The sequence below is a fragment of the Centroberyx affinis genome, unplaced genomic scaffold, assembly GCF_046629955.1.
Source record: "Centroberyx affinis isolate AG114_WGS23_722 - 3 ecotype Tasmania unplaced genomic scaffold, CSIRO-AGI_Caff_v1 ptg000498l_1, whole genome shotgun sequence".
Lineage (NCBI taxonomy): Eukaryota > Metazoa > Chordata > Actinopteri > Beryciformes > Berycidae > Centroberyx > Centroberyx affinis.
The window spans coordinates 177,555-204,820 of record NW_027279151.1 but is presented as its reverse complement, the minus strand read 5'-3'; the positions used below and the strand labels follow the sequence as shown (position 1 = coordinate 204,820).

Sequence of the window (27,266 nt, the reverse complement as noted above, 5' to 3'; positions counted from 1 at the left end):
CTCATTACATGTTGTCTCTTTCTCTCACATGGACATCTGGCCAAGCTCTGCCCGACAATATCAACATTCAAGTGAGATTCCTCTGCGTTTGCCCCATGCCTATACAAGCAGACAGGCTCCCACTGATCTATTGTGTTGCAAAGCCTTTCTCATGCATGTCTTGAATGAAAGCCAGCGTATCGATGGTCTGGGGATAATCACGTTTTCCTAAGACAGGCTTAGCTGCACTAAATAAGCCGCACGAAAAAAAAAAAAGTGAGGCGAACAAAAATGTTGTACTGGTGAAAAACCTTGCGTCCCCGATAAGATGCTGGGAAAGCTACGTACACACAAATGAAAGTTGTCTCTTGAAGATAGCCTAAATATTGCGGAAAATAGACCGTGGCACTGGATGGGCAGGAGAGAGTAAAGGCTATAAATACACTTTTCTAAACTTTATAATGTTACATTTGCATTTTGTCACATGGTACCTTGCCTACCTCTCTGTTTTGTCCTTCAGCAGGTGCACATTTTACATTTCAGTGATGCACCGAGGCGTCCTGTCTCCGGGACTCTCCGCCGGTTGTCACCAAAGTCCCGACCTCGAACTTTTCCACTTGTTGCGGCTAAATCAATGCAGCCTCCCCATAAGAACTTGGTCCGCAAGTTATGGAAGTTTGCGATATTATAGTAAAAACCGAAACTGCTTTACGGTCAACTTCCACAGCAGTTAACTTACTTTAGGTGGAAATTGCCAGTTGTCAGTGTTGGAGGAGGTTCTCCGAGGCGCACAAAGTGGATATTTGCATTAGACCGACCCTCCCCTCGCTTTTCATAGCTGCCATTGTTTGTCCCAGTCGGGGCTCTGATTCAGTTCTTGCCTAAATCCTTGATGGCCGGAGCAGGGAATGCTTTCTGAGCCGCGCTGGTAATTACCAACAGCGTGTTGATATGAAGCGCCACAAAGAAACAATTATGCCAACAGATTTATCCTCATAATATATTAAAAATTAGTAGTTATAAAACAGTAGCCTAACATAACTGTGCATTACAGCAGTGCTTAAGTACCTTACAAACTTTGCTGTAGGAATAAGCCTCTTTTCAAAGTTTTATTTGAATGGATTGCACCTTTAAGGTCATGGGAAACACGTGTTCAGCAAAGTAACAGATCAGTGTATTTGAATTGAGCTCACAGAAAATAGTCTTATCTATGGAAAACTGGAGGACTGTTGGTTGGGACAGTTCTGGCTCTTCATCTTCAAAGGTTCTCTGTTATTTTCATGTGATATTAAAAGGCTCTGTGGCCTGAGAGTAAAGTATAAGGACCAGGTGAAACTGGTACATACATAGCCTACATGGTTTGGGTTTCTGGTAATTATAATAAAAACAGCAACTAACAGTTGCGTCATAGGCATGACCTTAACATGTCATGCTGCTCCTGATCAAAAGCACCTAAAATCACATTAAATCAACGGCCACACATTGTTGTACTATGATAATTTAACAAATTAGAGAAATCACAGCCCTATGACTCCTATATTTGTTTAGTATTAGCAGTGTTGAATTTGGCAAAGACCAGAAAACCAAAACATGCAGTTTAACCAGGTTGTTAGCCACCTAACCATCTGAACATCACCTGCAAATTACAGCAATTATCCTTTATCAGCCTGTAGTGTTGAGTGGTTTTGTAATGTTTGTTCTATTTCTAACCACACTGTGGCAATAGACACACCATTATCAAATGTAGCACTGACTGACTAGAAATGACGAGTATGAGTAGAAATAAACAACCTGTTGGCTGCAAGAATATGAATGAACTATATAACGTTTATTAAAATATATAAAAGACAAAATACATATATGCATAATTATATCCATGATGAAATATGCATATACAGTATAATAATTATACAGTAAAATGTGTTTACATATATAGATTTTTTTTATACATATAGCGAGATATTTTTGCATTAAAACTGGCAGTGGTGATTTCATATTTTTCCTCAGACAGGAAGCCCCTCAGTCCACAGCGGGGCTCCCAGAGGAAGTAGCCTTTGTGAAAAGCTCAAGAGCAGCAGCACCTTTACACCTGAGATCCATGGTTTAGAAAGGTCTCACACAGAGCAACACACCCACTCTGACACATAGCTTCTAGGGACGAGCACATCAACCAACAGCATCAAGAGGGAGAGGATGGTACATCAAAAGGCCTCTGATCTGTTCCTTTGAGGTGTCCCTTTCTGAATATGAGTAACGAGCAGAGCGGTCCAGCAGAAAATCTAACAACAATCAATTCAAAACTGTGCCACACATCTTTCATTGTTACACAATAACTTCAGAGAAACTCCCTCCATCAGCAGTCACACTACAAGATTCCTCAATACGTCTAATCTCAGGATATATCTGTATAGCTTGAAAGAGGAGGAGAACAAAAAAAAAGATCCTGGACAGAGGTGGAGACACTCCCGTGGGATGAGGTTAGGTCCTTCAGACTGGTGTGGTGGTTGGTCCTGTGCGGTCTCAGTCACTGTACTCTGAAGGCGGTCATGTCTGATGGTAATGGTGGTAGTGGTGGTGGTGGTGGTGTTCGTGGTGGTGGTGGTGCTCGTGCCGCTGGACCAGAGGAACCACAAACCCGGGGCTCCCCGGCGGGCCGGACGCATGCTCTCTCTCCAGGCTGGGCAGTACAGAGGGCACCGGGGGCTGCTGCTGGGGGTGGGAGGGGGGGGACAGAGGAGTTTTGGACGGGGACAGGGCCTCTCTGGCTTTGGCCCTTAGACGTTTGCTGTGGCTGTATTGCAGGGGGTGCTGGTGGTGGCCCGAGGACGGGGTCTGGTGCGGCAGGTGGTACACATCCTGACCCCCGTGGCTCGCTGCGTTGCCACCATGCAGCACGGACTGCAGAGGCGGGTGGTAGCCGTGACATTTGCTGGACTTGCCTCCTCCGCTGCCCCCGTTGTTCCCTCCGCCTCCCTTGTAGGTTCCTTTGGGAGATTTGAGGAATTGCGTGCCTTTGCTTCGAGCCTCTGCAGGGTTGTAGTTATCGCTGATGACCTGCGAGCGGCGATGGTGAATGACTTGGGGTTCAGGTTCCTGGGAGCGTGAGCGGCTCTGGGACTGGGAGCTCCGACCATGGGACTCCTGGGGGGGGAAGGGAGGGGTGGTACCTGAAAGGCAGGTGAGAGACAGCGGGTCAAAGGTTTGTCTAAGGATGATTTATGACACTGCACTTAGAATTACTGCTGTTTCCCCTCGCCCTCTCCAAGTTCACTTTTCAACTTCCCACTGTGTTATAATGTTGTGAATTTGAATGTTTTAACTTCTGCAACAAGCAGACTGTAATACAGAACAAAGAGGCACTAACCTTCAAATCTGGAGGTGTAGTTCTCTATTCCGGCCAGGTCCAGGTAGTGATTCCTCCTCTCCGTGTTTTCATCCACACAGTAATGTTGACCCTCTGCGGCCGGTGCCTCACTGCTCTGCCCTCTGATACGACAAATGAGCAACACCCTCATGATTAGTGGACAATGGAGAATACTAAGAACACCATCAATTAGTTAATTTGTAGGAATTAGAATCACTACAATGAACACAGTCCAGCCCCAACGCATGTATACTTGGTGTGTACTGACTTGATGTAGGAGGAGAGCCGTTTGTCAGCCGAGCGTCCGTCCTCCTGGTGACAGCGACCCTGCTCACGTTCTGAGGAGGGGAGGCACAACAGTTTAGTACTAAACCAGCATAAAGTGTGCACAGACATCCATACTGTATAGACTGAAACATTAGTTGGCAGTCTTTACATTAATTTAGCTGACGTGCTAGAACTGATCCTGGAATGGGCCCAGGACCAAACCCTGGTCTTAGAACCAAAATTACCCCCCACACCTTCCAAAAAAAATCTACAGGAAACACTGAGTTGATGCACTGAGTATTGGGATCAATGATAGATAGTATAATGAAATGCTGTTTTTTTTTTTACCTGTCCCTGTATCTCTTCTGTGGGACCTCGGCTCTGGAGTGACAGTCAGTTTGACACGCAGAGTCTTACTCTTATTGTGACAGGAGTGATTCACAGATGCATCCACCACATCATAAATGGTATGCATCAGGCTGGACATGTCCTAAAGTAGTGGGGGAAAAAAGTAGTTTGTACTGCACCTTTGACAAAATAGTATGGCATCTCACATTTTTGTAAAAAGGACAGAATATCAGGATCACAAGAATGATAATCATTACCTCTTTTGTAACTTTCCCGCTGTTGTCGAAGTCATAGAGGGTGAAGATCCACTCCTGTCGGTTGTCATCCTCCACAGAAACATCACACTCCAAGTCCTGTAAACACATTAAAATACACAAATATGTAAAAATTATGATACCGCACTTAATACACATCAACAATATGATGTTGTCAACATGCATCTTTTCACATAGTGAAGTATAGTAAGTAGGAGAACAGTAATTCTGTGTCGAAGCCCAAAGACAGTCATGCTTATGACAACAGGGGGCAGCAAAGCACAGCAAATTCAACCATTGTAGTGCTGCCATCAGTGTTCATTAAAATTTGTCAGCTGTGTGATGTGAGTGTTGGTTTTCCTCATGTATGCGGATCCATTACACCATCCCTTCTCATCTCCCTTTAAAATCACCCCTGGGTCAGTATTATATACAGGTAACTTTCACGCCATTCAAAGCAAAAAAAAAAAAAAAAAAAATCTGTCTGATTGAGCAGGGAGCTTGAAATGCCACATGTTTGGGTCTTAATGAATTCATACACCTTGGGAGCAATTTGCAGCGGACTACTTTTGTTCTAGGCCTTTCAAAGCAAAATACAAATTGGTAAACAAATCACATTTCAGCAGAAGCCATTTAGTTGCCTTTGCCTGGTGTGGGGGGAACAAAAAGAAAGGAGAGCGGGGGTGGCGGGCCCTACCACTATGACCTTGTCTTCCAGGAAAAAGAGTTTAACCACAATTCTCAGTTACAGCTCTTTGGCAGTGACTTTGATTCAGATGTATCTAGTAACATGGCTGTAATTGGAAAAATAAACGTTTGGAACATGGGCCCTGCTGCAGGCATGTAGGAGAGCCGACACTCTGTGAAAGGCGGTGCGTTTACGAGGGAGGAGACCCCAGGGAGAAAAGCAGCCCTTTATGGTTCTATAATATCTCCTCAGCTTACATAACCAGGAGTGATTACCAAGGAGTAGATCTAAGCAGTTCTTTAAAACATGCAGGTCCAAACATTACAATCTATTTATTCTATTTATTGGTCCCTAAATTCAATCAGGATATGGTCTGGAGCAGTGTCAACATACAGACAGATGTTCTGTACACATAGTGAAGGAATACAGTTGTAGCTAGCATAAAATTCCCCCCATCATGCATTTCATCGTCTATTCTCAGTTAACGCAGTGGATGCTGCAGCTAATTCTTACTCAGTGAAAAGCAAAACCGTTTCAACACCCAGATATTTTTTTAAGCCAAGTTGTGATGGCTTAAGAGAGATTTTTTCGCCCTAAAAATTCCTCTCAGGGGTGGTGCAACAGTAGTTCAATGGTGCATGTATTCATTTCATTCATTGTCTTTAACAGCTTATTCCTATTCAGGGTCACTGGGGGCTGGAGCCTATCCCAGCGTGCATGTATGGCTATAAATAAGAATGAAACTGAAGGACTGGGACTGTGTAGTGGGTTGCGTACATCCAGACTGATGCGTTTCTTCCCTGGAGCTTTGGTCGCATCCCTAGGCGGCTCCCGCTCCCCGTCCTCTGAGTGCAGGTACTGCAGGTAGCTTTCACAGCCCTCCGCCTTCTCTGGAGGGAGTACCACTGTCAACACAACACCACACACTTCAGAAAACCTGATTTCTCATACAGTAATTAGGCAATATTCTGCACGGTACCTACACTCCAAAAGAAAATCACGAAGTCTTCACAATATCATAAGCCTAACTTAGATGTTTACTTTGCCTTTGTTTGGAAAAGAGGCAGGCGCAAATGAAAGCCTGAAAATAGGCCAAAACGTCTGCACTGCACTTTTTTTGCACATCAGACTTAAGAATATGATCTTGAAGACCTACTGGATCTACCTTACCTATGCACCCACCAAACAGAAATTAGACTCATCCAGAAATTAGATATAGGACGGCATCTTGAAATAGTAAATGCACCCAGTACTAACATACAAGTCTATATATACTACCCTTCAAGTTATATTGTTTATGTCAGTGTACAACACACTTGCTCATACATTGCCTATCAATCATAGTACTTTAGATCTGTGGTCTACAGATAAGATGATGCAAGAATTGTTGTCATGCAAAGCTTATCAATGAGTGCTAAAACTTGTGCTTCTCTACCTACCCTCTAGGGGACAGTGATGATCTACAAATTGTCCTTCCTTCAGCTCACCATTTGGAAACTCCTGGGACAAGGAAAGAAACAGAGAGAGAAGAGAGAAAGAGGGGGGGGGGGGGGTGTAAGTGAATCTACAGTTCTTTGACCACAGACATAGAGAAAACAAACAGTTCCAGCTAAAGCATTTCCTACTCAGATGAGAGGGAGAGGGCTGGAGGCTCCACCACGGCCAAACACTTTGAACATCTGCACGCTTATTGTGTTTCACTGTCTGGGACAGCGTGAGCACTGCCACTGCCAAGCTTTCAAGATTCCTCCAACCCCTTCAAACGGACCCTCGCATCCATCAAAAAAGCCATAATGCACTCCATCATCTGAGCTCTCTCTCAGCCAACCTGTTTGTTCTCATCCTACTTGACAGGGAACGCAGTGAGGGGAGTCTGATGGAGGCCCAGGCTTCAGTAAAGGTTTACTACATTGCTCATTGTGAACTTTACTTAAGTAAAGTAAGTTTGCATTTGATTTATGTAAAACAAACTTCGTGATGAGCTCTCAGCAACATGCATGTATTTATTTTGAATTGAGTAAAACTGCCAGATGGAAAATTCCTTGCGGATAGGATGGGACTGATTAAATACACCATTCCATAGCCATAAAACAAAAGAGGGAGGGAAATAAAGGGGTGGGAAAAGGGAAGAAAAAATGTGAAACCTCTGCTGTCACATGTGAATAATCTATATCCTGCGTAAAACAGAACCACAATGATTTCATAACCATCCCACACATGTGCTAATGCACAGACACACAGAGGCAGACACAGAGTCTGTCACACACACACAAGCACACGCACATGCATGCACACACACCAACATGACGCACATAAATACACACAAACACATATACATACACGCAAATACACACACACACACAACTGTTCTTTAATTACGATTGGATTGTGGAAACAATGAAAATTAAGTGCAGCACAGGCCCTAAACCACAAGTATTTAAACAACAAATGATTCATCTCATTTACGTCATTCCCAGTCCATTTAGCTGGTCCACACACACTTTGAAATAAAATCTCACCAGATTGAATAAAGGAGGCACACTGAAACGAGACAAATAAAAAACAGATAGATGCTAGAAAACAAAAGAACTCCATGTACCTTCAACAGAGCCGAGGCTCAACTGGAGTCTGCACATCTGCATGCGTTTAGGTGAACGAGCCCCTCTCTCTCTCTCTCTCTCTCTCTTTCCCTCCCCTCCCCTCGCCTCGCCTCTCTCTCAGTAATGACAGTGCCAGGGCCTGTGGTGCTATTTAACAATCTCAGAGCCCGTGATTATTCCTCACTTCAGAGGATGATACCTCAGCCTGTAATCTGGCCCTGACCTTCACCGCTGAGGGGGAGCCGGTTGTGTGTCAGGGTCAAGGCTCGGACACCCTGCAAATTGGCCACCGGAGACATTGAGAGAAAACAGGGAAAAGAATGGGAGCCAAGCCTTGGGGAGAGGAGGGGGGCGGCGTGATTGGAAAGAGAGGGGTTAGCGATGGGGGGAAAAAATAGGAGGAACAGAAGAGGGTCAGTCAGGAAGTAAGTGGGAGAAATGCAGGAGAAAGGAACAGAGGAAAATAGGGCACAAAGGGTAGAGAGAAGAGAGGAAAAAGATAAGAAGAACGGAAGATGGGAGAAGAGAGAGGCAGATAAGTGTGTGTGGAGCAGAGGAGGAGACGGTTTGTTAGAGGGGAGATAGGGCCTATCTGCAGCTTATTCCCGTCACTGGGAGCTCAGTGGGAGAGTTGGAGGTGGAGGTGGGTTTTTAGCAGACTATGGAAGGCTTCTGGGAGAGGTGGAGACAACCGGTACCGCTCCCTGGGCCCCAAACAAGCAGCTGTCTTTAATCAGGACACACAAAATACACACACACACAGATATACACTCACTAGACAGTAGTGTGTGCATCTGTACACAGACACACACATATAAACACACACAGTTTCTATCTTTTGTGGTTTCTGTAGCCAAGTTGTTGTTTCCTTTCTGTGCTGGATGCTTTTATCTCTCCTCTTTGTACTACAGTCCCTTAATGAAGGGCAGTGTGTAAGGGAGAGGGAGTTCACACAGACACACTGTTCTGCTGCTCGGAGGAACATCAAAGACAACCATTGATTCTTCTCATCCTCATTCCCATAGGGGCGCAGAGCAAGGTAAGCACCCCTAAATGAAAGACAGAATTCACAATTAAATCTAATGAAACGGATCAATCAACCAACTGGCACCGGCGGATCTTGTCCCTAATTAAAATTCAGATATCATGAGACGTCTTGCTGAGCGTGCGGGGGACCGGCGGGACCGGCGCTGAAACACATGGCATCTCAAGAGAAAAGTCAGCCCTCCCTCCGTGCTCATTACATCCAGTGGGGGAGCTAATGAGAGAGCAGGCTGGGTCCGACCGCAGTCTGCAGTTTAACGTCTAAACACATGGCATCTCCATCCACATCGCCCACGGTGTCGGGCTTAAATCTGCCCGCCACATGTGTAATTAACTGCTATCTGGCATCTAGCCACTCTCATTCCTTCACTATCAGATCATGAACTGCTCTGTAGGCTATAAGAATGTGTTAGCATTTTAGAGCAAACAGTTCCTGTTTTTCCAATAGTGGCATACACCTGAAACCTGTGATGTAGTTATGGGGAAGAAAGATGAAAAACCGCATGTGTGGGACAGGCACCTCAACAAGAATGACAAGCAGACGATGAGGTATTAGATCTCCATTGTCTTATAAAGCAGTGCATTGGATATATGCACTGACAGTGTTCCATGTAAACAGGATCTGTCTCCCAGACGCCCTGACATAAGAGACAGACAGAGAGGTGTGTGATGTTTGTTCCTGCTTAATGCAGCAGTTCTGCCAAGCTTCCCTAAAGCCTCAGCCTACTGCCAGACTTTTATGTGGGATAGGGTAACCAGGGGAAGCTTTCATAGCTCCCTACCAGGTGACATCAGACATCCCCCAGCAGTCTCTCCGCCTGCCTGCCTACCACCCATCCTCCCACTAGAAAACACTGCACATCTTTGTTCTCCTATCCCCCCCCTGCTCTTACTCACCCCCTAAATATAAGCACGCACACTGCTTTTAGTCTATTCTTCAAACCATACGATACACAACTGATTTTGAAAATCGCATCTTCAAAAACAGAAGAGGCTAACATGAAGCTTGTTGACACGGTTCCCCTGGCCTCAGGGTATGAAATATGGCAACTTGATCAGATGTCTGGATGTGTATCCAAGTCCAAACATATGCTGGAAAAAAAGGATACTTTCTGGAAACCTACTCATATAATTTTGAAGCTATGTGGTTTTCTGAAATACTTCAGATAGCTTATTTTTACATAAAGATGTAATTAGCTTAAAAACAACTTAGTTGGCTATAGAGAAGGCGCTACTATATTTAATTATCTGTTTGGGTCTTTTTTCCTTTTTTTCAAACCTGATACTTCTGTATATTGTACTATGCAGTTCCTTGTCCAAACCAGACCAACAATCTCAGTTATTTCCTTAATTTGACTCTGAGAGTACCTTTGGAGACAAATACTGAGTGGCGAACAGTGGGAGTTCTCCAGGATGTACACAGTTTCTAGAAATACAAAGTCACCTGTAACTGACACTTAAGAAGGCGCCACAGGAAAGCCTTGGTGACCACCAGCCAACCAGTAACCCGGCATTCCTGCTCCCACTGCCCATTAATTGGGGATGATTGTGGGATTTCCCAATGATGAAAATGAAGATTGAGTAGTATCAATATAATGAAAGGAACACCACTTTGTAAACAAACTGCATACTCTTCACCACAGTATGAAACTGGAGAGGGAGTGGGGCCATTGAGAAATAAAAGCCCTCCATTCCACAAGAAACCAACCTGGCCTTGACTCAAAACCAGATGTGAGCTGTTATATTGAAGGGAGAGGGAGAAAAAGAGAGTGAGACGAGGGGTGGAGAGAGGGGGAAAGGGGTTGTGGCTGAAAATATGGGGAGCTAAAGACATGAGGCCTGTTGCACAACTTCTGTCTCTTCTCTTGCAAGAGAGTAAAAAAACAATATGTGGGTCTCTTGATGGTTGAACAGCAAGCTCTCTCCCACTGGTTGATCAAGCTTCAGCTCTCAGTCCAAGTCAGGGTGATTATGGTGCTCAGAGCCAACAGGCCAGATTGGCCACAGCCAGCGGATAATACTACAGAGTAGCCATATTAAAACAAACAGTGCTGCATATACTGCTGGATTTGAGCTAGTCTTCCTAAGAATATTCATCATTATCACAGCACAAAACCATGCCAACAGCACATTTCTATGATTCACTATAACCATGTGCCTGAAAGTGTATAGCAAGAATGAAACTGATAAATTCAGAGACGTAAAATCACTGAGGCGAGGACCTACAACATTATATAGTGGTCATACAGTATTGAGCTATAAAAACATGATGACTGTAGGTATTTGAAACAAATCCTCATTTATGAAGGCATCATTGTCAAGTCCAGCCTTAAAGATAGACCTCTTTCAATCCTTGCCATTGCTGGACAGCTGAGAATTTAGTTTTGTCCATTAATTGGGACATTTTATCTACGTATCACTGTGCCATGACATGTCTCTCTATGAATGGCGATGAGATAAGAGCAGAATGCCATCCTGTCATCTGGACGGGCCCATGTGGCCCAGATGGCCCAGATATGTCTCTTTCAGGGCAGCGGGACACTCTCTCTCTCTCTCTCTCTGAGGTCAAACAAGAGGCAGAACCTCTCTCTTGGCAGGACATGAATCGTCGGGGCGAAGCCTCTTCGGCCGCAGTGTTACAACAGCTGTGGGGAGAGATGAGCATGCTTGCCTGTCTACGTCAGGCGGCCTGCGGACCACTGAAAGTCACCCGTGCCCCTTCAATCAGGAGAGAACATCTCCTGAACTCTGCACGCTCCCTCCAACCCCCTCCCCACCCTATCACTGATCTTCCCCTCACTTTGATTATGACCTGCTGGATGTCATAAACAAAGATTAGTATCGCCGGCTGACCACCCTGCATCTGTCACCAGTGCTGTAATCAGCCTGCCTTCATTAAAGCGGGCTTTGATAGGAGTCTGATGTAATGGAGTGCCCTCCTCTCAGCTGTCACACAGGCAGCTACTGTAGGAACTTGGAAACCATATGCTTCATACCAGTGACTAGAATCACATTTATGGATCTGGGTTAGGCAAATGTATTAAATTATAGACGTATTTCCTACCATCATCCTTGATGTATTTGATCAATTATAGGCCCAGAGAAAAAGACCTAGTGGCTGTCGTGGTTCACTAGAAGAGAGCCACAAAAAACGGACTAGTCTGAAGTTCGGTGCCATATACAGTATGGCTGTGCCGCAGAGCATGTTGGATTAATTCAAAGATCTCAGGGCTTGGTGGTGTAATGCAATATTCTCTGGGTGGACTTTTATATGACCAACGCCATGTACAAGTGCACTCAAACATTTAATGGTCTACTCAAACAAAAGTGTAGCAAAATGGCTTATTTTAGCAGGCAGAAGTAGTAAGAAATACATTTGATAAAACACAGAGCAGTGTGAAACAATGTTTACTCAGTTTACTAAATGTAAACAAACTGCGGTGTAGCACCAGACATCAAAAGAAAACATAAGATGTACACAGGGGCTAGACAGAGCACACACAGACACACACACACACCCTGGCAAACAAGAGAGCAAAGAGAGAGAGCACAAGGCGACGGCATATCAAAGCCAGTGTGGGACAGGCGGTTAGACTCAAACAGGATGTTCCTCTGTTTCTGGCCTCCATGTGAAATTCTGTAAGCTCCCGCGCAGGCCCCTGGCTCTTAAGCCTGGCCAATGGAGAGCGCGCCCAGGCCGATAAAGCTGAGGGGATTTGTTCCACATTCCACAGGCCCTTTAAACAACACAGTGGATCTCAGAATGCCAGGTTGTGGGTCAGGTGGCCGGGACACGGATCCCATTATGGCCCAATGCAACCGCACCTCTCATGCAGCGGGGTGGATACTCTCAACAAGTGTCCAGCTGAGCGGTATTCGAAACTGGTCAACTGCAATGATCACATGTAGTTTAGTATGAATTGACTCTTCAACCAGTTGTCTGTCAATTACAGTCAACAAGGTTTCTACATTTACCACAATGCAAACAGTTTGTAAGCACCTTTCCACCTTGTCTACTTGCTATAAACAAAGGGTGACTTACTGCTGGGTGAAAGCCATTTAAACACAAACAATCACTCTCACCTGTAAGGGTGTATTTGGAACTGTAGTGCGTGTCGGCTTCCCAACCGCTTGTTTAGTATTGAGATGTCAGTTATCATCCGTCACCTGTGAGATAACCGCCAACACCACTGTTTTAACTGCTCTTTTTGTTAAGCTGGCTTTGAAAAGCAGGCCCGGCAGTTCATAGGGGCGAGGCTCTGTGGTTGGAGGCTGGTGGAGCTACAGGCATTACACTGCTCCTGCGGGTGACTGAGAAATGTAAACAAACCATGTTGGGAAGGAGAGCTGTGCACCAGGGCCAGTGTGGAAGATTAGCAGCATCGCCCCAGCTATATATGTTATATCACACATGCCTGATGATGTCTATCTAATCCTATGCGTACACTGACTTTACAGCTGCCCCCTTCATACATTCATACCTAAATCTGTGACACACGCACTGTAAAGGGCTAGTGGGTTGGTGGAGGAGCAGCCTGTTGCCGTGAGGCTTCCTCAGCATGTCTTCCAGCAGGACAGGCAGAAGGTCAGGGTTCGACCGCAGCTCTACAGTCCACTAGTTACTGCTCCCCATGGGCAACTCAGAACTTCCACAGAGAAGTGTAGATCCACATGACTGCCCACGATAAGGGGAGCTTATGCAGCCGTGACCAATCAGCCAGTAATGTAGCGTGAACTCTCAACACATCCATCTGGGAGGCATATTGGGCAAACAGAGACGGACGGCTGTTGTACTGTACTATTATTGCATTCAGCCCTCAGGGGGAATCCGGCTTGCCAGTCAGAGACAGCCAAAATACAGAGTACAGTACAGGAGGATGCAACGAAAAACCAAGATAGGCAGCCGAGCAGACAGGCAGAGCCTCTAACAACTCATAGTAAAGCCTAACTATTCTCAACACTTGCCAAACCTCAGGTCCCAGGAGACATCACTTTTTTGCATAATTGGTAGTGTTGCTCCTTACTATGAAATATGTAAGACTTGAGGCTATCATGCCAAGATAGTTTGGGTAAGACATTGCAAAAATGTCTTGGCTTTGTAAACTGCTGCACAGCTTTTGACACACTAAACATAATATCTGATTTAATTTGACATACTGTAAAAAAAAAGGAGCTTCTCAGTGTTCAATGTGGCTGCATCCTATTTATCTATTAACTCTCTCTGGACTGTTCTGTAACTCTCTCTCTCTCTCTCTCTCTCTCTCTCTCTCTCTCTCTCTCTCTCTCTCTCTCTCTCTCTCTCTCTCTCTCTCTCTCTCTCTCTCTCTCTCTCTGACTGTCCAACGCTGCTGTCTCCTCCAGCCTGTAGGGATTGCCAGTCTCAGAGACCACGGGAATTCTTGACACTGGTGCAAGAACAGGCTTAATTCCAAGCTGTGAAGTTCCTCACAGGCCTGGAACTGGACAGGGGGTCATCCCAGGGTCAACACCAAGCGTTTTCCTGAGGATTCCTAAAAATACTCTCCTGCTGGGCACAGGAAGTAGAGGAGACTACGTGATCTTCAGACGATGTGAAGGAAGCCTGGATATGTAAAATGGACCCTTGCCAATGGGCCACTGACTGCAATACTTTGGCATGTTACGCAACTTCCCATGAAATAAAAGGGATAAATTTGAGATTTGAAGATGAGCAGATGAGACACAGAAAAAAAAAAGTAGCACATGGACCAATTACTGATGCTGCGAATACCAAATCATGGCAAGCTCATTCATCCTTCTTGAATTATTCTCAAAGAAAATTACTGGTCGACAAAAATTGATATGAGGGTATCTGTATGATGAATTACATCTGAAATATCAGCTTCGAGACAAGAATTTCAAAACCTCGCGGCGTAAACCATGAATTAGAGGTTTTGCTAGTGACACAGCATAAACTAACGCCAATCTGAGATTAAAAGGCTGTAGTCGGTGAGGCCGTAACTGCTGTGGTTCTTCCTTTTGGACTCAGCCTGCCATGTGTGCACCTTAGTGACCTGACAGACTAGCTGTGTGTGTCTGAAACACTGTTCCCCAGTGTGAAATTCTGGAACGTAATTCATCCATGGCACAAGCAGAGATCAAAAGGCTATGGTGCAGAGGGCAGCTCAGCTCAGCTCCACCTCCTTCTCCAGCTCAGCTTTTGCAGCAGAGCGCACAGAGAGCGGCTGCTTTCACAGTCATAATTACTGTAAACCACGGCTGTGAGGCTGTGAAAGAGTATGCACTAAAACATGAGCTCAGTTCCTTCAGACTGCTTACTTAGACTGCATTAGCAATGAGTCTGCTTATATGTTCTTATCTTATCTCAGGTATTCAAAGGTACAAGCCTTCATACTGATGGGGTTGTGCTGTGTATCACAGCAGGGAATGAGGGTAGAGGTTAAGTCCAGGGGAATAAGCCCACTTAAAGGCACTTAGTGTGACACTCAATGTTTGATAAAAGTTTTTGAAAGTGGATTTGTGCTTCACAAAGTAGAGGGTGGTGATGTGTAATAACAGCATGAAAGCCATGAGACAATCAAGTGTTACCAGGATAGAGCGGTTCTCAAAGCTGAGCACATGACACTGGGGGTAAGAGTTCAGATATCCTGATACACTGGCATTCTTTAACTGATAGGATCAGTCAGGCCCTTATCAACATCAACAAGTAGGTGCTGCTTGTAGAGCAAGCTCCTTTTGAGATGGACTACATGTGAGAACTTTGTTGAAGCTCTGCAAATCTAAAGGTAGTTTTTAGTTTTCAGCATTTTCCTAGTTTGGGTTACTACAATAGTTTTTTTTTTTTTATATCTGACACTTATGTGATGATTTCACTTAGAACTTCCTGCAAAACCACTGAGGTATCAATAAATAAAATCCAGATCGAGGAGAATGCGGTTTCTCTGTGAAGCACCTCATGTGAGCAGATGGTGTCTCTCTGAAAGGCCCTCAGTGACGGGGGCAGGCATCTCAAGGAGAACTGCTGTTTATTTGAAATGAGCCTTTAGGTAAACATGTTACATGGCACACAGGGCCAGGTCAGCTTTTGAAGTGGACGGGCTCGGGGAAGAAACGGGTGGGGGAAGAAAAGAAGGCTGCCTTCAGAGGAAATGAGAACAGTGGCCTCTTTCAGCACTGTTTCATCCTCTCCCTCCCTTTTTGTCACATATAGAAGGAGCACAAAAGGGTGTATGGGTATATAAATACGTCAGCTCAGAATGTGAGAGCCTCTGAATTCTTAGTTCTACAGAATAAACCCTAATAACCATATTCCTAAGTTAACAGTCTTATTTCCCAAACTAAATTCCCACCAAAAATTCCCACCCATGACAAAAATCAACCGCCTACTTTTTCGAGGAGACCCATTGAGGGTTTTGATGAGGGGAGCAGGTTTGTGTAACAAAAGCAAGTTAGCAGCCATTCCCCATCGGAGAGGAATGTGATGTGCAGAAGGAGGGCCAGGCCTACACTGTCTGCGGAGCCCCGTTCCAAGCTTTGAAGCCGCTAGTATGTTTCAACAGCTAACCACTTTCAGATGGGACCATGGCGTTTTATGAGCTGAATAATAGCGATACCTACACATGTGCAGGCTTGGGGTCCAAAAGAGGGGGAGGCTCAGCTCAGAGCAGGGAGAAAGATGCCTAACTCTTCGGGGGTCGGGGGTTTGGGTGTGTTTGATAAATCTCATGCTATGGGCGTTCTGTAGATGAAACCGGAGGACGGGAACACAGAGGACAAAGATGAATATTGTTGAAAATCTATTAGCATACTCTCTATTCCACCTTTGTCTTTCAGGGTTACCTCCACCATCAAATAAACTTGTGCTTCACATTTTAAGGTACTGGTTCTTTGTGTGAAATAAACGAAAACCAGTGTAATACCCCTGAATCTCAAGGGACTTCTGGGCCATTATCAATGCATTATAAGTATACCAGCAGCCTAAGCAGAATGCTGGATCTATGTAAAGTCTACATTGGGACATGGAGAGTTTCACTCCCGCTGAGGCTGCCCACTGTTTTCAGAAGTGCTTCAAGCAGCATAGTATCAAAACAATGAGTAACAATCAGGGCCAGCAGCCCTCCTCTGGGCTTTTCGGACCTGTGTTGTGTTGTTTTTTTTTTCAAGCATACAGGAAGCCAGGGTTTGTGGTGTGTGTGGTGTTTCACTCTCCAGCCCCAAACCTAGCAGGGCGTCAGGTTCAGGAATGTGGAGCAAGGATGAAGTTTCTAAAGCATTCAGGAGTGACTCTTAAAGCCTTTCACACAAGAATAACACAGAAAGTTAATGTAACCCAGTCTGCCAAAGAGAGATGCACATTACATCAGAATATTGTGCAGCGCTGATGAGTAGCTCAGCATGTAGTTCAACTGTCAGCTTCTTGACGTTTTGCAGTAGTTTGGCGTTGGTGTCTTGGTGTTAGATGGAAAAGTTACTATTTTTCCCAGTAGTTGAAAGCATTTTGATATGTAGATTAGGAAGTTGGTTACTGAAACTCCATGCTCAAATTTTAGAATTTTTTATTTTTGTCTTGTTATTGCATGACTGTTTCCACCTCAATCTTTGATTCCATTTCAGTCCTTCCCTATTCTTTTTTCTCTCCCAAATAACAAAAGCAGAGGTATTCATGCCGCAGCATTATGTTCCAAGTCATGTATTGTGCTGCACACTGCAACTTAGGTTCCCCAGCAGCAGTACTGTGGAATATATGTCAGGTCAGCATCTGACCTTTGTGAAGACAATCTCAAGTTTCCATTGGCTGAATTCAGAGGATAACAAACTCACGTCCAAAACAGGAATCCCCTTGTCTCTTTAAGAAAACAAGCAAAAGACTTGATCTCCCGCTCAATCTGAAAATATTTAGAATAACAAAATATAGAACAAAAATAGATCTACAACTTTTATTATAATCATGTAAAAGTTATGTGTGAGGTCTGCGGCTTACTGTGTCCCCACTCAGTTCAACACACGCGCTATCATCATTGAAGGTCTAATTAAAACAATGTATTCAATTAACAATGGCTATAATGACAGCATATAATAACACCAATAACAACCATAACTGAAAAAATATAATATTCCCTTGGCTGCTCTAAGGCTTGCGAAATGAAGTCCACTTGGAAAAGAACTAAAGCTTTCTAAGGGGGAACAGGGGTTTATGTGGAAACATACCTTACACACTAAAATGTAATAACCTTTGAGTCTCCCGGTGTTTTACTTGGCTGGGAGAAGCACAAGATCAAACACAGACTTGGATCCAGCAGCCTTAGCCAAAAATGTCAGCGCTAAGCACTGGGCTCCAGCTCCAGGTATTTTCTTTCCTCTGGCAGGGAGAGAGCAGAGAGACAGACCAGTGTTAACCCTCGGCGGGGCTGCCCCAAACAGCCACCAGCACACTGCCTCACTCTGCTGCACTAACCATGCAGGGGAAGTGAGGTCTCCCTGCTGCCAGGCGCTTGTCAGTGACCACTCATGTCCCACTCACACACTGTCGCTGAAAGCCTGGGACGGTTTCATCCGAGGGAAATCAAAAGGGAAGAGAGGAGATCTTCACGTACGATTACATGTGTGACGACTTCCACACAATTCAGCCCATTGTACGACAAAACCGGACTGATCGCTTTGAATTAAGTAAACAGGAACGTCATAAATCTCATGAAAAGCAGTGACAAGCAGTAAGTTATTTCAAACTGCCGATGATGAGACTGTGAGATAGCTCCGAAGGCGACAGAACTTCATTCCATACATCTGCAGATAAGAGCGCTAATATGAAGGGAGCGGAGCGACTTTCATTTCTCTTGTCTAAACTCATACAGCTCTCCCTTTGAACTGTAGGAAAATTTAGAATCTGTGTTTACGCCATCTATTTCAGCTTCCCATATGGCATTTCTATAGAGGACAAGTCTATATGGTGCGACAGCAGTTGTCACAACATTGTCTCCTTAAACTCGCTAGAATATTTTATAGACCAAGATTGATAAGCTTTTCAATACTCTCTGCAAAATATAGGCATGCATTATGCTACTGACTATGCTTATTACATATAAATATTACATAAATCCTTAGAGACAAAGTTTGGGTCTGCCAGTGATTGTGAACCATGTCTGATGGCTCCTTGGTTCCTCCTGATGGCCAGAGAGAGGCCTTGCTCCCTCACTAGCGCTGGTCACAGGGGAATTAGGCTGAAAGTGAGCAAACAGCTTCAAAGTGCTTCAGACAGTATAAATATCCTCAGATAAATAAACATTTAATCTGCCTGCAGTGTTCTAATGTCTTTTTCCATGAAGCGCAGGCCACATAAACTTCTCTTTCCCTCTCACCCATTCATTCACACACACACATAAAGAGAGAGAGAGAGAGAGAGAGAGAGAGAAAGAAAGAAAGAGAGAGAGGGACTCAACCTCTGACTCACAGGCAATGCCATGTGGTGATACACACTTCAACATAAAGAATGGATAAAACAAGCATCTCACACTTGCGACAAGCGTCGGAGCCAACCAGGTGATGATGTTTACACTGACAGAGAAGTGAGTGTTTGCTCTGGACAAATGGCGACCAAGACACAAAAAGAAGTAGCTGTTAAAAGTTAACATAGGAGGTAATGAGATCAATGGTCAACTCCTGCTTCCCCACACAATGCAATTGAAGGGGTGGATGAGGCTCTCTATTATTCCCCTTCCCCCCACTACCTTCAAAACCCCTCAAATATCTCCCCAAGAAAAAAAAACACCCCCAACCCTCCTCCTCCTCCTCTTTTCCTCTTCCCTGCCACCCCCCACTCACCCCCCACCCCCCACCCTTTCCCACCACAGCCCCTCTCCCTGCTCCAGAATTTTGCTGTACAAACCAGGAACAGATGTCTGCCGGGGCCGTGCTGAAAGACCCCGCTGTTCTGGATGCCAGCCACATGCTTTTCATTCAGAGATGAAGGCTCACAGCTCGCCTTCTTGTGAAGCCAATTTCAAAAAAAGAAGGGGTGGAAAAAAACAAACTCTCCAAATGCCTTCAAGTCCCTTCAAAACCAATACATATATGAGCACACCTTGTCGTCTCCTCTCCACCATGCAACTCTCCCTGATACTACTTCAAAGAGGTTTTTTTTTTTTTTGTCATTTGCGGTGCAGGTGAAGCGGAAGTGAAAAGTCATGGGATGTTACTGACAGAAATATTGTTTTAAATGATACAGTCCTGAAACAAGGCCAAGACATACTTGAAGTCTTGAGGAGTTAGTGGGTTGTATTCACTATGCACAGCGCAGTATACTCAAAACTGAAAGAATGACCTCAGTATCAAGCTGGTGGCTCGGTATACTGAAGAATAAAATGTCATTTAGGGCCACAGCATTAAGATTAGCCAGATATCCCTGCTACAGAGCCAAATCAAATACTGGTAACTCAAAATTAACATGGTGAGTAGAAGATGTATGCAAACGCCCAAAGGCAAAGGTGTCCAAACAAAACATCCCTTTTTGAGCCAGATTGCCAAAAGGTGATTTTTATATAAAGGGAAAGTCTTATTCACAGGTTGAAATTCCAAATGAACGTTAAAAACACATTAGTTTACAATTAGTTTCGCAAGTTGCTGAGGAACTTTGCTCTCAAACCTAATTCATTATTGAAGAGTGAGCGCTATATAGCACTCACTCTTCTCCGCAAGTCAAAATAAATGTGCGTCTTTAAGCTTTTGGCACATCGTAACATCCAAATGAATCCCTAAGCAAGCCTTACTGTAAGTGTGATACTATTAACCTTTCAAAGTGAGTAATAATGGTCTTTGTTGTGGAATTTAAAATGTTGACACACTCCCTCTTAACAGGCTAGGTCTCTGGGAAGTTTTGAGACAAAGATGGCGTTGAAAGGTTGAATTAGCCTGTCATTATTTGGGCATCCAAGCATGTCTGTTTGAAGCTCCCAAATGAAGCACTGTGTGTGTGTGTGTGTGTGTGTGTGTGTGTGTGCATGTGTGTGTGTGTGAGACATGGTCAAGACTGTTGACGTTTCCAGAGGTGAAACACAGTGAACCTTCACACAGCTCTTCTACTGATGAACACACAGGTCTGGGGAAGTAAAGGGTTGGGACGCACTGCCTTTCTATACTTTACATATTCATCATCTACACACTGTGGTCATTTTCAAGAGGGGTGTGTGTGTGTGTGTGTGTGTGTGTGTGTGTGTGTGTGTGTGTGTGGGGGGGGGGGGGGGGGGTGACTATACCTGCTCCCCCTATTTTGGCTCTGAATTTCGCCTGTCACTTTGATCTCGCCTCTAGTGATAATTCTACATTACACCAGGTGCTTGGACAGGTATGACTTGTCTTGAACACCTGCAGTGAAGTGTCAAAATCTGGTTGACTTTTCGCAGGTCGGGCCAAGTCATCTTGCTGAATCATCTCTCTTTGTTTCTTCTCTATTCTCAGCCTTTGGAGGCCTTGAGGAGACGATAGGCTTACATGCTCAGGGCAGCCTGCCAGCTACAATCTTGCATCCTGACATGCAGCAATATCAAGAATTAAAAAACGTCTTTGATATTTTCTGACTTCTCGCCATAACGCCATATAGGGCTGACTAATTTTTGGATACATCAAAAAAAGATTGCTTTTATTCAACAGATTCATCTGCACAGATTAATACTGACTGATGTTGGGGATGGGCAACATTACGTCCTGTTTTTTTTCCCTGCTCCATCCCTCAGCCCATCCCCCAGGACAGGACAGGGGGATAGAGGGGTGAGGGTTCGGAGGCTCCACTGATATCAGAGCCCTTTTATAACTCCCAGCTCTGCTCTTTGAAGTCCCAGCCAGACAGCTCAGGAATCCTACTCCCCCATTTGACAATGAGGAGGGGGATGGTGAGAGCTAAACAGTGCGTTTGGCCAATCTCCTCCCGATATGAAATCATAAGCACTTTTAACTGTCCCTGTAGCTCATTGGTCAAGTCAGAACGTCCAGGTCCAAAATATCTGAGGACTAAATGGTGAAAACTACTATCTGGCAAGAGCTACATTGAATCATTCACGAGGAGAAATGGAAAAGAAGAGACAATGAATACAGTCTAGCTCTAACACTCAAAATGTGGTTTAAATTGATCTGAAACACTTGAACCTCAATTCCCGTAAAAAAGAAATCATAATATAACTGCTCTATTATGGGGATTTTCTCTTTGACTTTGACACTTTGAAACCCCAGACATCTAAGAACCCATAATCCAGTAATTATATCAGGGGGGAAATGACAATGTAATTCAATCCTAGCAAAGAATTAAGTAACAATATATGGATTCAAAAGAGGAAATGGCATTATTGTCAATGCAGCCAAAAGATGAACTCTTTCTGGTGAAGCCCATGCTATTGGATGGGTAACTGTACAGCATGAAAGAGATGCCCAGGGATCATCTATCTCCATGCAGGTGTAGGCTTTTTTCAAACGTGAATAGAGCTGTCACTGTATGAGCAGCTAGTTACATATTCCCTCTTCAATACCAGTGTGTTTAGTGAGCTGAGCTGAACGCATCATGGAAGTATCTATTAATTCATAATCACATGCTATTTGATACTTTGCATCATTGCTTTTGGGCGCTGTTACAACAAAGTGACAACTGTAAGAAGCAAATACATCCTGCACATTATCAGTGCTTAGAACATCACATCCATTGAAAGTAATGCCTTACATTACAAATGTTACTTCAGTTACAAGCAACACATTACACTACTTGTGTTCTACCAATATAAAACCCTTCAGCAAATGACCTGATGTTGGCGGTCACTCAAAGAAATGCAATGCGACTGCTCTTGGAATTAAAAGGTATAGTAGATCATTACAATAACATTAGCCTAAATTATATATGGCAAGCTATTCAAACAGAGCATGAAACTGACAATTCCCTAACCACAAATCCATCTGACACAGAACTGGCATGTCTAATTACTTGAATGGAAAAATAAGTGCTTGTGTTCTTGTACTTGTTCCCACAAAAAAAGCAATCTTAGTAATCAAACTTAGTCGTTACTTAGCAATATGTTACCATCAACACATATTATGGCCAATATATGCAGTAACAGATGCAACTGCAGTTTGTTCTGTCCACCTATAATGCCAGCTCCTTCACAAATTAGTTCCAAAGTAAACAGGAAAAGCAAAGGGGCTGATTTCCTTAATACCGATCCTTACGTGTGAATGAGCCTCTAATATACCCAGCTAATGACACAAAATAAATCAGGGACATGACTTTGATAGAAGCGAGAGTGGGACCCACCTACTAATAAGCTCCAAGCTTAGGCCTTTGGTGGTTTCCCTTCGGGGGAGTGTGAACTAGAATTCCTCTGAAGTAGAGGAAAGTTCTCTTTTACTTTGGCACGAGTGGGCGGTTTATAACCCTGATATCATCCATAACTCTTCAGCTATTACAGCCACCCACCTCACATACTGTCAGTGCCTCTGTGTGAACCTCTGGTAATTTCTGTCTGAGAACTCGGGACTCTCGCACCCCTCAAAATGACATGCTAATTGAAGTGATGTAATGTTATGCCACAGAGGGCTGCCCACTGGGAGCAGCGCTAGAATAGGAGGCATTGAAAATAAGACACAGCCCTTTAGTCATGATGCCAGCAGCCACAAGAGCAATCTTTATATCCCTCCGTCTGAGAAACGACTACCTTTCCATCCAGTGCTGCCTTGGGATGTAACATAGCTTCTGTGTGTGTGTGTGTGTGTGTGTGTGTGTGTGTGACTGTGCATGTGTGTCTGCTCCATGTTTGTGTGCTGCTGTGCCAAGCCTCTTCACGCACCAGGCTCATGGCTGTCATAACCTATCCAGTGTGCAGGCAGGGGAATAACCACCGCACTGTTGTGCCGGTGCCAGAAATGACAGAAACAACAACAACCCTACAACTCTGCAAAGACATCAGCGTGTCTTTGCACATGCTTGTGAATAACAGCTTGTTTCCCCACGTGAGTCAAGTAGATATCATCTCATCTTTCAGGCAGAGGGAATGTAACAGCTTCGTCCAGACAACTTTGAAGTGCCTGACAGACTCTACATCCCATCAGCAAATGCAAACACACACCTGGACCATTTCTTTTTTTCCAATAATGAGTTTTGTCAATGCATTACAGAGCTGTCAGTAGATAATTTAAACAAACATATGATGTACATGATTATGCTGCATAATCACAGGAGATGGATAGATTAACCTTTTTAGGAGCTTTAAATATATGACTAGTCACCACAGTTTACCATTATTAGAGAATTTCTTTTGCCAAGATGCTTCAAACTGCTTCTTGTTAACAAATGAATGAAATCCTATGTTTTTATTCTAGGAAATGATTTATAGCCTATAATTAAATTCGATTCAATGACGTCTAAGTAATTACTCAACGTATGTGCACAGGAAGCCTCGTGATCTTTTAATTTGATTATCATCGTGCATCAACTATCAATAAACCAGGCAATCATGGACGTATGTTAAACCATCGTCATTTGTTTTTTTGTTATAACCTCAGGCTTGCTATCACCAGCGGTAAGAAATGTGAAATAAAAAGGCTGATACCTGCATGTTCTTCAGCTTGTGATCCGACGCGCTGTACCTCTCACATTCCTCCATCCCTCTCCGGAGGAAGGCATTCACAACAAAACTGTCTCCTGGAAAATTGAGAAAATACACCATCAGTGGGTATTGAGCTCGCGATGATCCAGCATGTGTGGTAAAGCAGATTATCATCAGTCATATTATGCTGAACTCTGATCATGCGAAGCTCATCTAGGTTTATCCTCACCTTCAGGGTTTTCTCTGCGCTTACACGCTAGATCCCATCAACACATGGACAGACACAGGGATGTAAAACAAGACGATCGTTAGTTTGTGTCATCAATGAAACACTTTCCATTTTAGTTATCCAATGCTTTCAGCAATAGCAGGTCTTACCATGTTTAGACTGAAGTTTCCCCATTCTTAAGTCCCTCTTCCCTGGATCTATATAGGTACTCCGCGATCCGTCAAGGATAAAACAATCACTGACTCAACATTGTCACATTGTGTTTGTTTTGCAGGAAGAAGAAAACTCCAACTTCATCCAAAGGCCGGCAATTAAATCGGTTGGACATTGAAACAACAATTTTCTATCTGCAGAAACAACACGATATGTGAACGTACAGGAAAAATAATCAACGAGACAGACAGTGCACACTCGCTCTCTGCCTCCAGACTCGCTTCAGTCCAACTGAATGTAAACGCGGCTGGAAGACAGCAGCGTACGCGGCACCAGTGTAAAGCTAGCCAGAATGAAAGATAAAACCTCCGGTTATGACTTTCAAAATAAAACACCTTATTGACGAACGTTGCAACGCTTTTCAAGTTGTAGGCCTACAAAATAACAAAGTGAAAATGTATTGGAGGAGGAGTCTGTAGCAAATGAAAAAAACAATTGTTTTAACGCCCTTTGGAGGACATACGCTGTGTAGACATCCTTCCAAGTTGGTAGGTTATATGTGCTGTAGTATTTGAGTCTTGTGAATTTAATGGCAAGCACATAGCATTTCAGTGGTGACCTATTCCAACTGACTTGACCCCACTGGAGCCTCCATTCTTCAGACGTTACTTCAAAAGTTTTTTGTCAACTAATATTAATATTTGGTCTGGAATTTACCCATCCTTAAAGCGTGTCTTCATCTGGAAATGGGCTACCATAACACAATGTACATTTTTAAAAAAAATCTATTTTACAGCTGTATTTTCACGCCATATTTAATACAAAAAAATCACAGAGTATGTTCATGCGATTTGTTGCTCTATATCCCCCTATACCTTTTTCCTTTTGCAAAAGTGCCTAATTCTGTACTTTTATTTTGAAAGCAAAATAATCTAACTTCCGGTCGTATTTAAGTTTTGTCTTGTCGCTTGACGCAGCCAGTTCACGACAGAGTGCGAAACCGCGTCCTCTGTTGGTCTGTAGAGCTCCATTCATGGTTTTCAAAGTAATGGGGATATTCCCTCTAACAAAGACAGTTTAAACAGATTAAGTGGGGTAGATTGCTTTGTGAAAAACAAACAAAGAAGCAAACAGATAATCCAGTTAAGAAATTAAAGATAACCCAACATATGAACCAGAATTTGGGTAAAATGATCAATGAATGTGTGGGTTTGATGCACAACCCAACTATTCTGTCATATATTTAGCAGTTTGTTAAAGGACTAACCTAATATTTTTAACCCAACATTTGTTGGTGTAAAGGGATAAATACAATAGGTGAGATTACTTGTCCAAGTACTAGCCTACATTATTATGCTACAACTCTGTGTGCTTACCACATACACTGATATAGTCCATATTTTTAATTCTCTTGTTGGTATGTACAGACAACAAGATGCCAGCCTATACATAAACCATTGTTCTTGAAAGAGAACCAGGAAGAACATACCGTACGCCAACCAGGCATCAAAAGGAGCTCCTTTTACTGCTTAGGAGATTTACTGTTTGTTTCTCTTGGCAAGGTGTTGAAACAGGCCCTGCTGGCCACAAGACAAATGCCAAGTGTTATGAGCATTAATTGGCTACAGCAACCTTTTGTTCAGTATGAAAACATAAATGTGATTTAAAAAAAGAAGAAGAAGTGTTTTGTAAATATTCCACTCCTGTGCAGATAATATTAAGAAGGTGGAAAGATGTTGCTTTGATCTGTGCATGTCATCAAGGCATAAACTGTTATTATATGCCTGATGTCACTCACTGCACCTCTCTGCCACTGCCACATGAGACATCATACTGCAGAAACCTTGTTATCTTTATTCTTCAGTAACCTAAAGAGAAGGCCTCTGCCTGGACAAACATGACAGAACGACGCTCTCTGTGCAGTTGGATAGAAAACATGATTTTCTCTGAGGGCGATACTGTATCACAGCGTCCTAGTTTCAGTTCCATATGTAGGCCTACCTTGATGAATATGGTGTGCAGCTATATAGCTCTTCCTGTCAATTTCTCTGTCATTTGACTCCTCACACACAGCCTGGCAGAGTGCGACTCTCAGATCACTCTCTATGGCTGACAGGATGAGCGGGCATTTGCATAGCTCATTGATGGCAGTTTTCTTTGATCCTACTTGCCGTGCCTAATTATCACCGTTTCTTTATGCAGCCTGACTCCCAGGCTTCTGTCTCTTTAGAAGGTATCTCTCTCCCTCCGCTGCATCCTCCCTCTCTCCCACTCATAGCTAACAACCTGCTTAAATGGATGACAAACATACGGGATGCAAAAACCTCAGAACTTGAGCAGAAACAACTGTTCACATAATCTGACAGAATGGTTTAAAACTGGCGACAGAGAGAAAGCATCAGTTGTTTTTTTAATATGAGCAAGTTTCACTAGGATGGGAAATCCTGTGTATTATCAAAGGCTGTCATGCAGATGAAAAACAGGAAGGAATGGCAGCTCTGACACAGCTCGGGCTTTATGGGTTCTCATTAGCTATTCTTACAGAGGATGTGGATCATTACTGGCAAGAGAGTGCGGGGTATGTCTGAACTTTGTCAATGGATGAAATATCACATACACATTTAAATCCATCTTAAAGATCATATCAGTGTAAACTCAAAAGCTGCTGTGAGTTTAAACTAATTGTTCAATCTGTGCTTCTCAACCCAAAGAAATGAGTGATAGTTTCCATCGTTTTGTGTGCAGCGCTGCTCAGTTTCCTCTTAACATGTCTATAAGTATGTGTG

The 27,266-nt window shown here is 43.7% G+C and overlaps 1 protein-coding gene across 3 annotated transcripts; it reads right to left on the bottom strand.

Annotated features, from left to right (window-relative positions):
* Positions 1 to 1,859: 1,859 nt before the first annotated feature.
* Positions 1,860 to 24,811, bottom strand: nkd2b (NKD inhibitor of WNT signaling pathway 2b). Of its 3 annotated transcripts, none has more exons than XM_071517482.1 (10): positions 24,477 to 24,811; positions 24,328 to 24,354; positions 24,102 to 24,193; positions 6,340 to 6,400; positions 5,678 to 5,805; positions 4,216 to 4,311; positions 3,959 to 4,100; positions 3,597 to 3,681; positions 3,344 to 3,465; positions 1,860 to 3,146 (listed from the first exon to the last, which is right to left on the bottom strand). In XM_071517482.1, exons 1-10 carry the CDS (start codon positions 24,499 to 24,501, stop codon positions 2,524 to 2,526), a joined length of 1,401 nt encoding a protein of 466 aa, XP_071373583.1. In that variant the 5' UTR covers positions 24,502 to 24,811; the 3' UTR covers positions 1,860 to 2,523. The 3 variants fall into 3 exon arrangements, with proteins under 3 accessions (XP_071373583.1, XP_071373582.1, XP_071373584.1); XM_071517481.1 differs by having other exon boundaries at positions 3,612 to 3,681; XM_071517483.1 differs by lacking the exons at positions 5,678 to 5,805; positions 6,340 to 6,400 and having other exon boundaries at positions 3,612 to 3,681.
* Positions 24,812 to 27,266: the final 2,455 nt, after the last annotated feature.

Bases quoted from the DNA above. Each gene is read 5' to 3' on its own strand.
- nkd2b (XM_071517482.1), bottom strand. From the start codon at position 24,501: ATGGGGAAACTTCAGTCTAAACATG. The intron at 4,101-4,215 runs GTAATGATTATC...CCACTACTTTAG, and splicing joins GCGGGAAAGTTACAAAAGAG to GACATGTCCAGCCTGATGCA. The intron at 3,466-3,596 runs GTATACATGCGT...TTGTCGTATCAG, and splicing joins ATCAAGTCAGTACACACCAA to AGGGCAGAGCAGTGAGGCAC.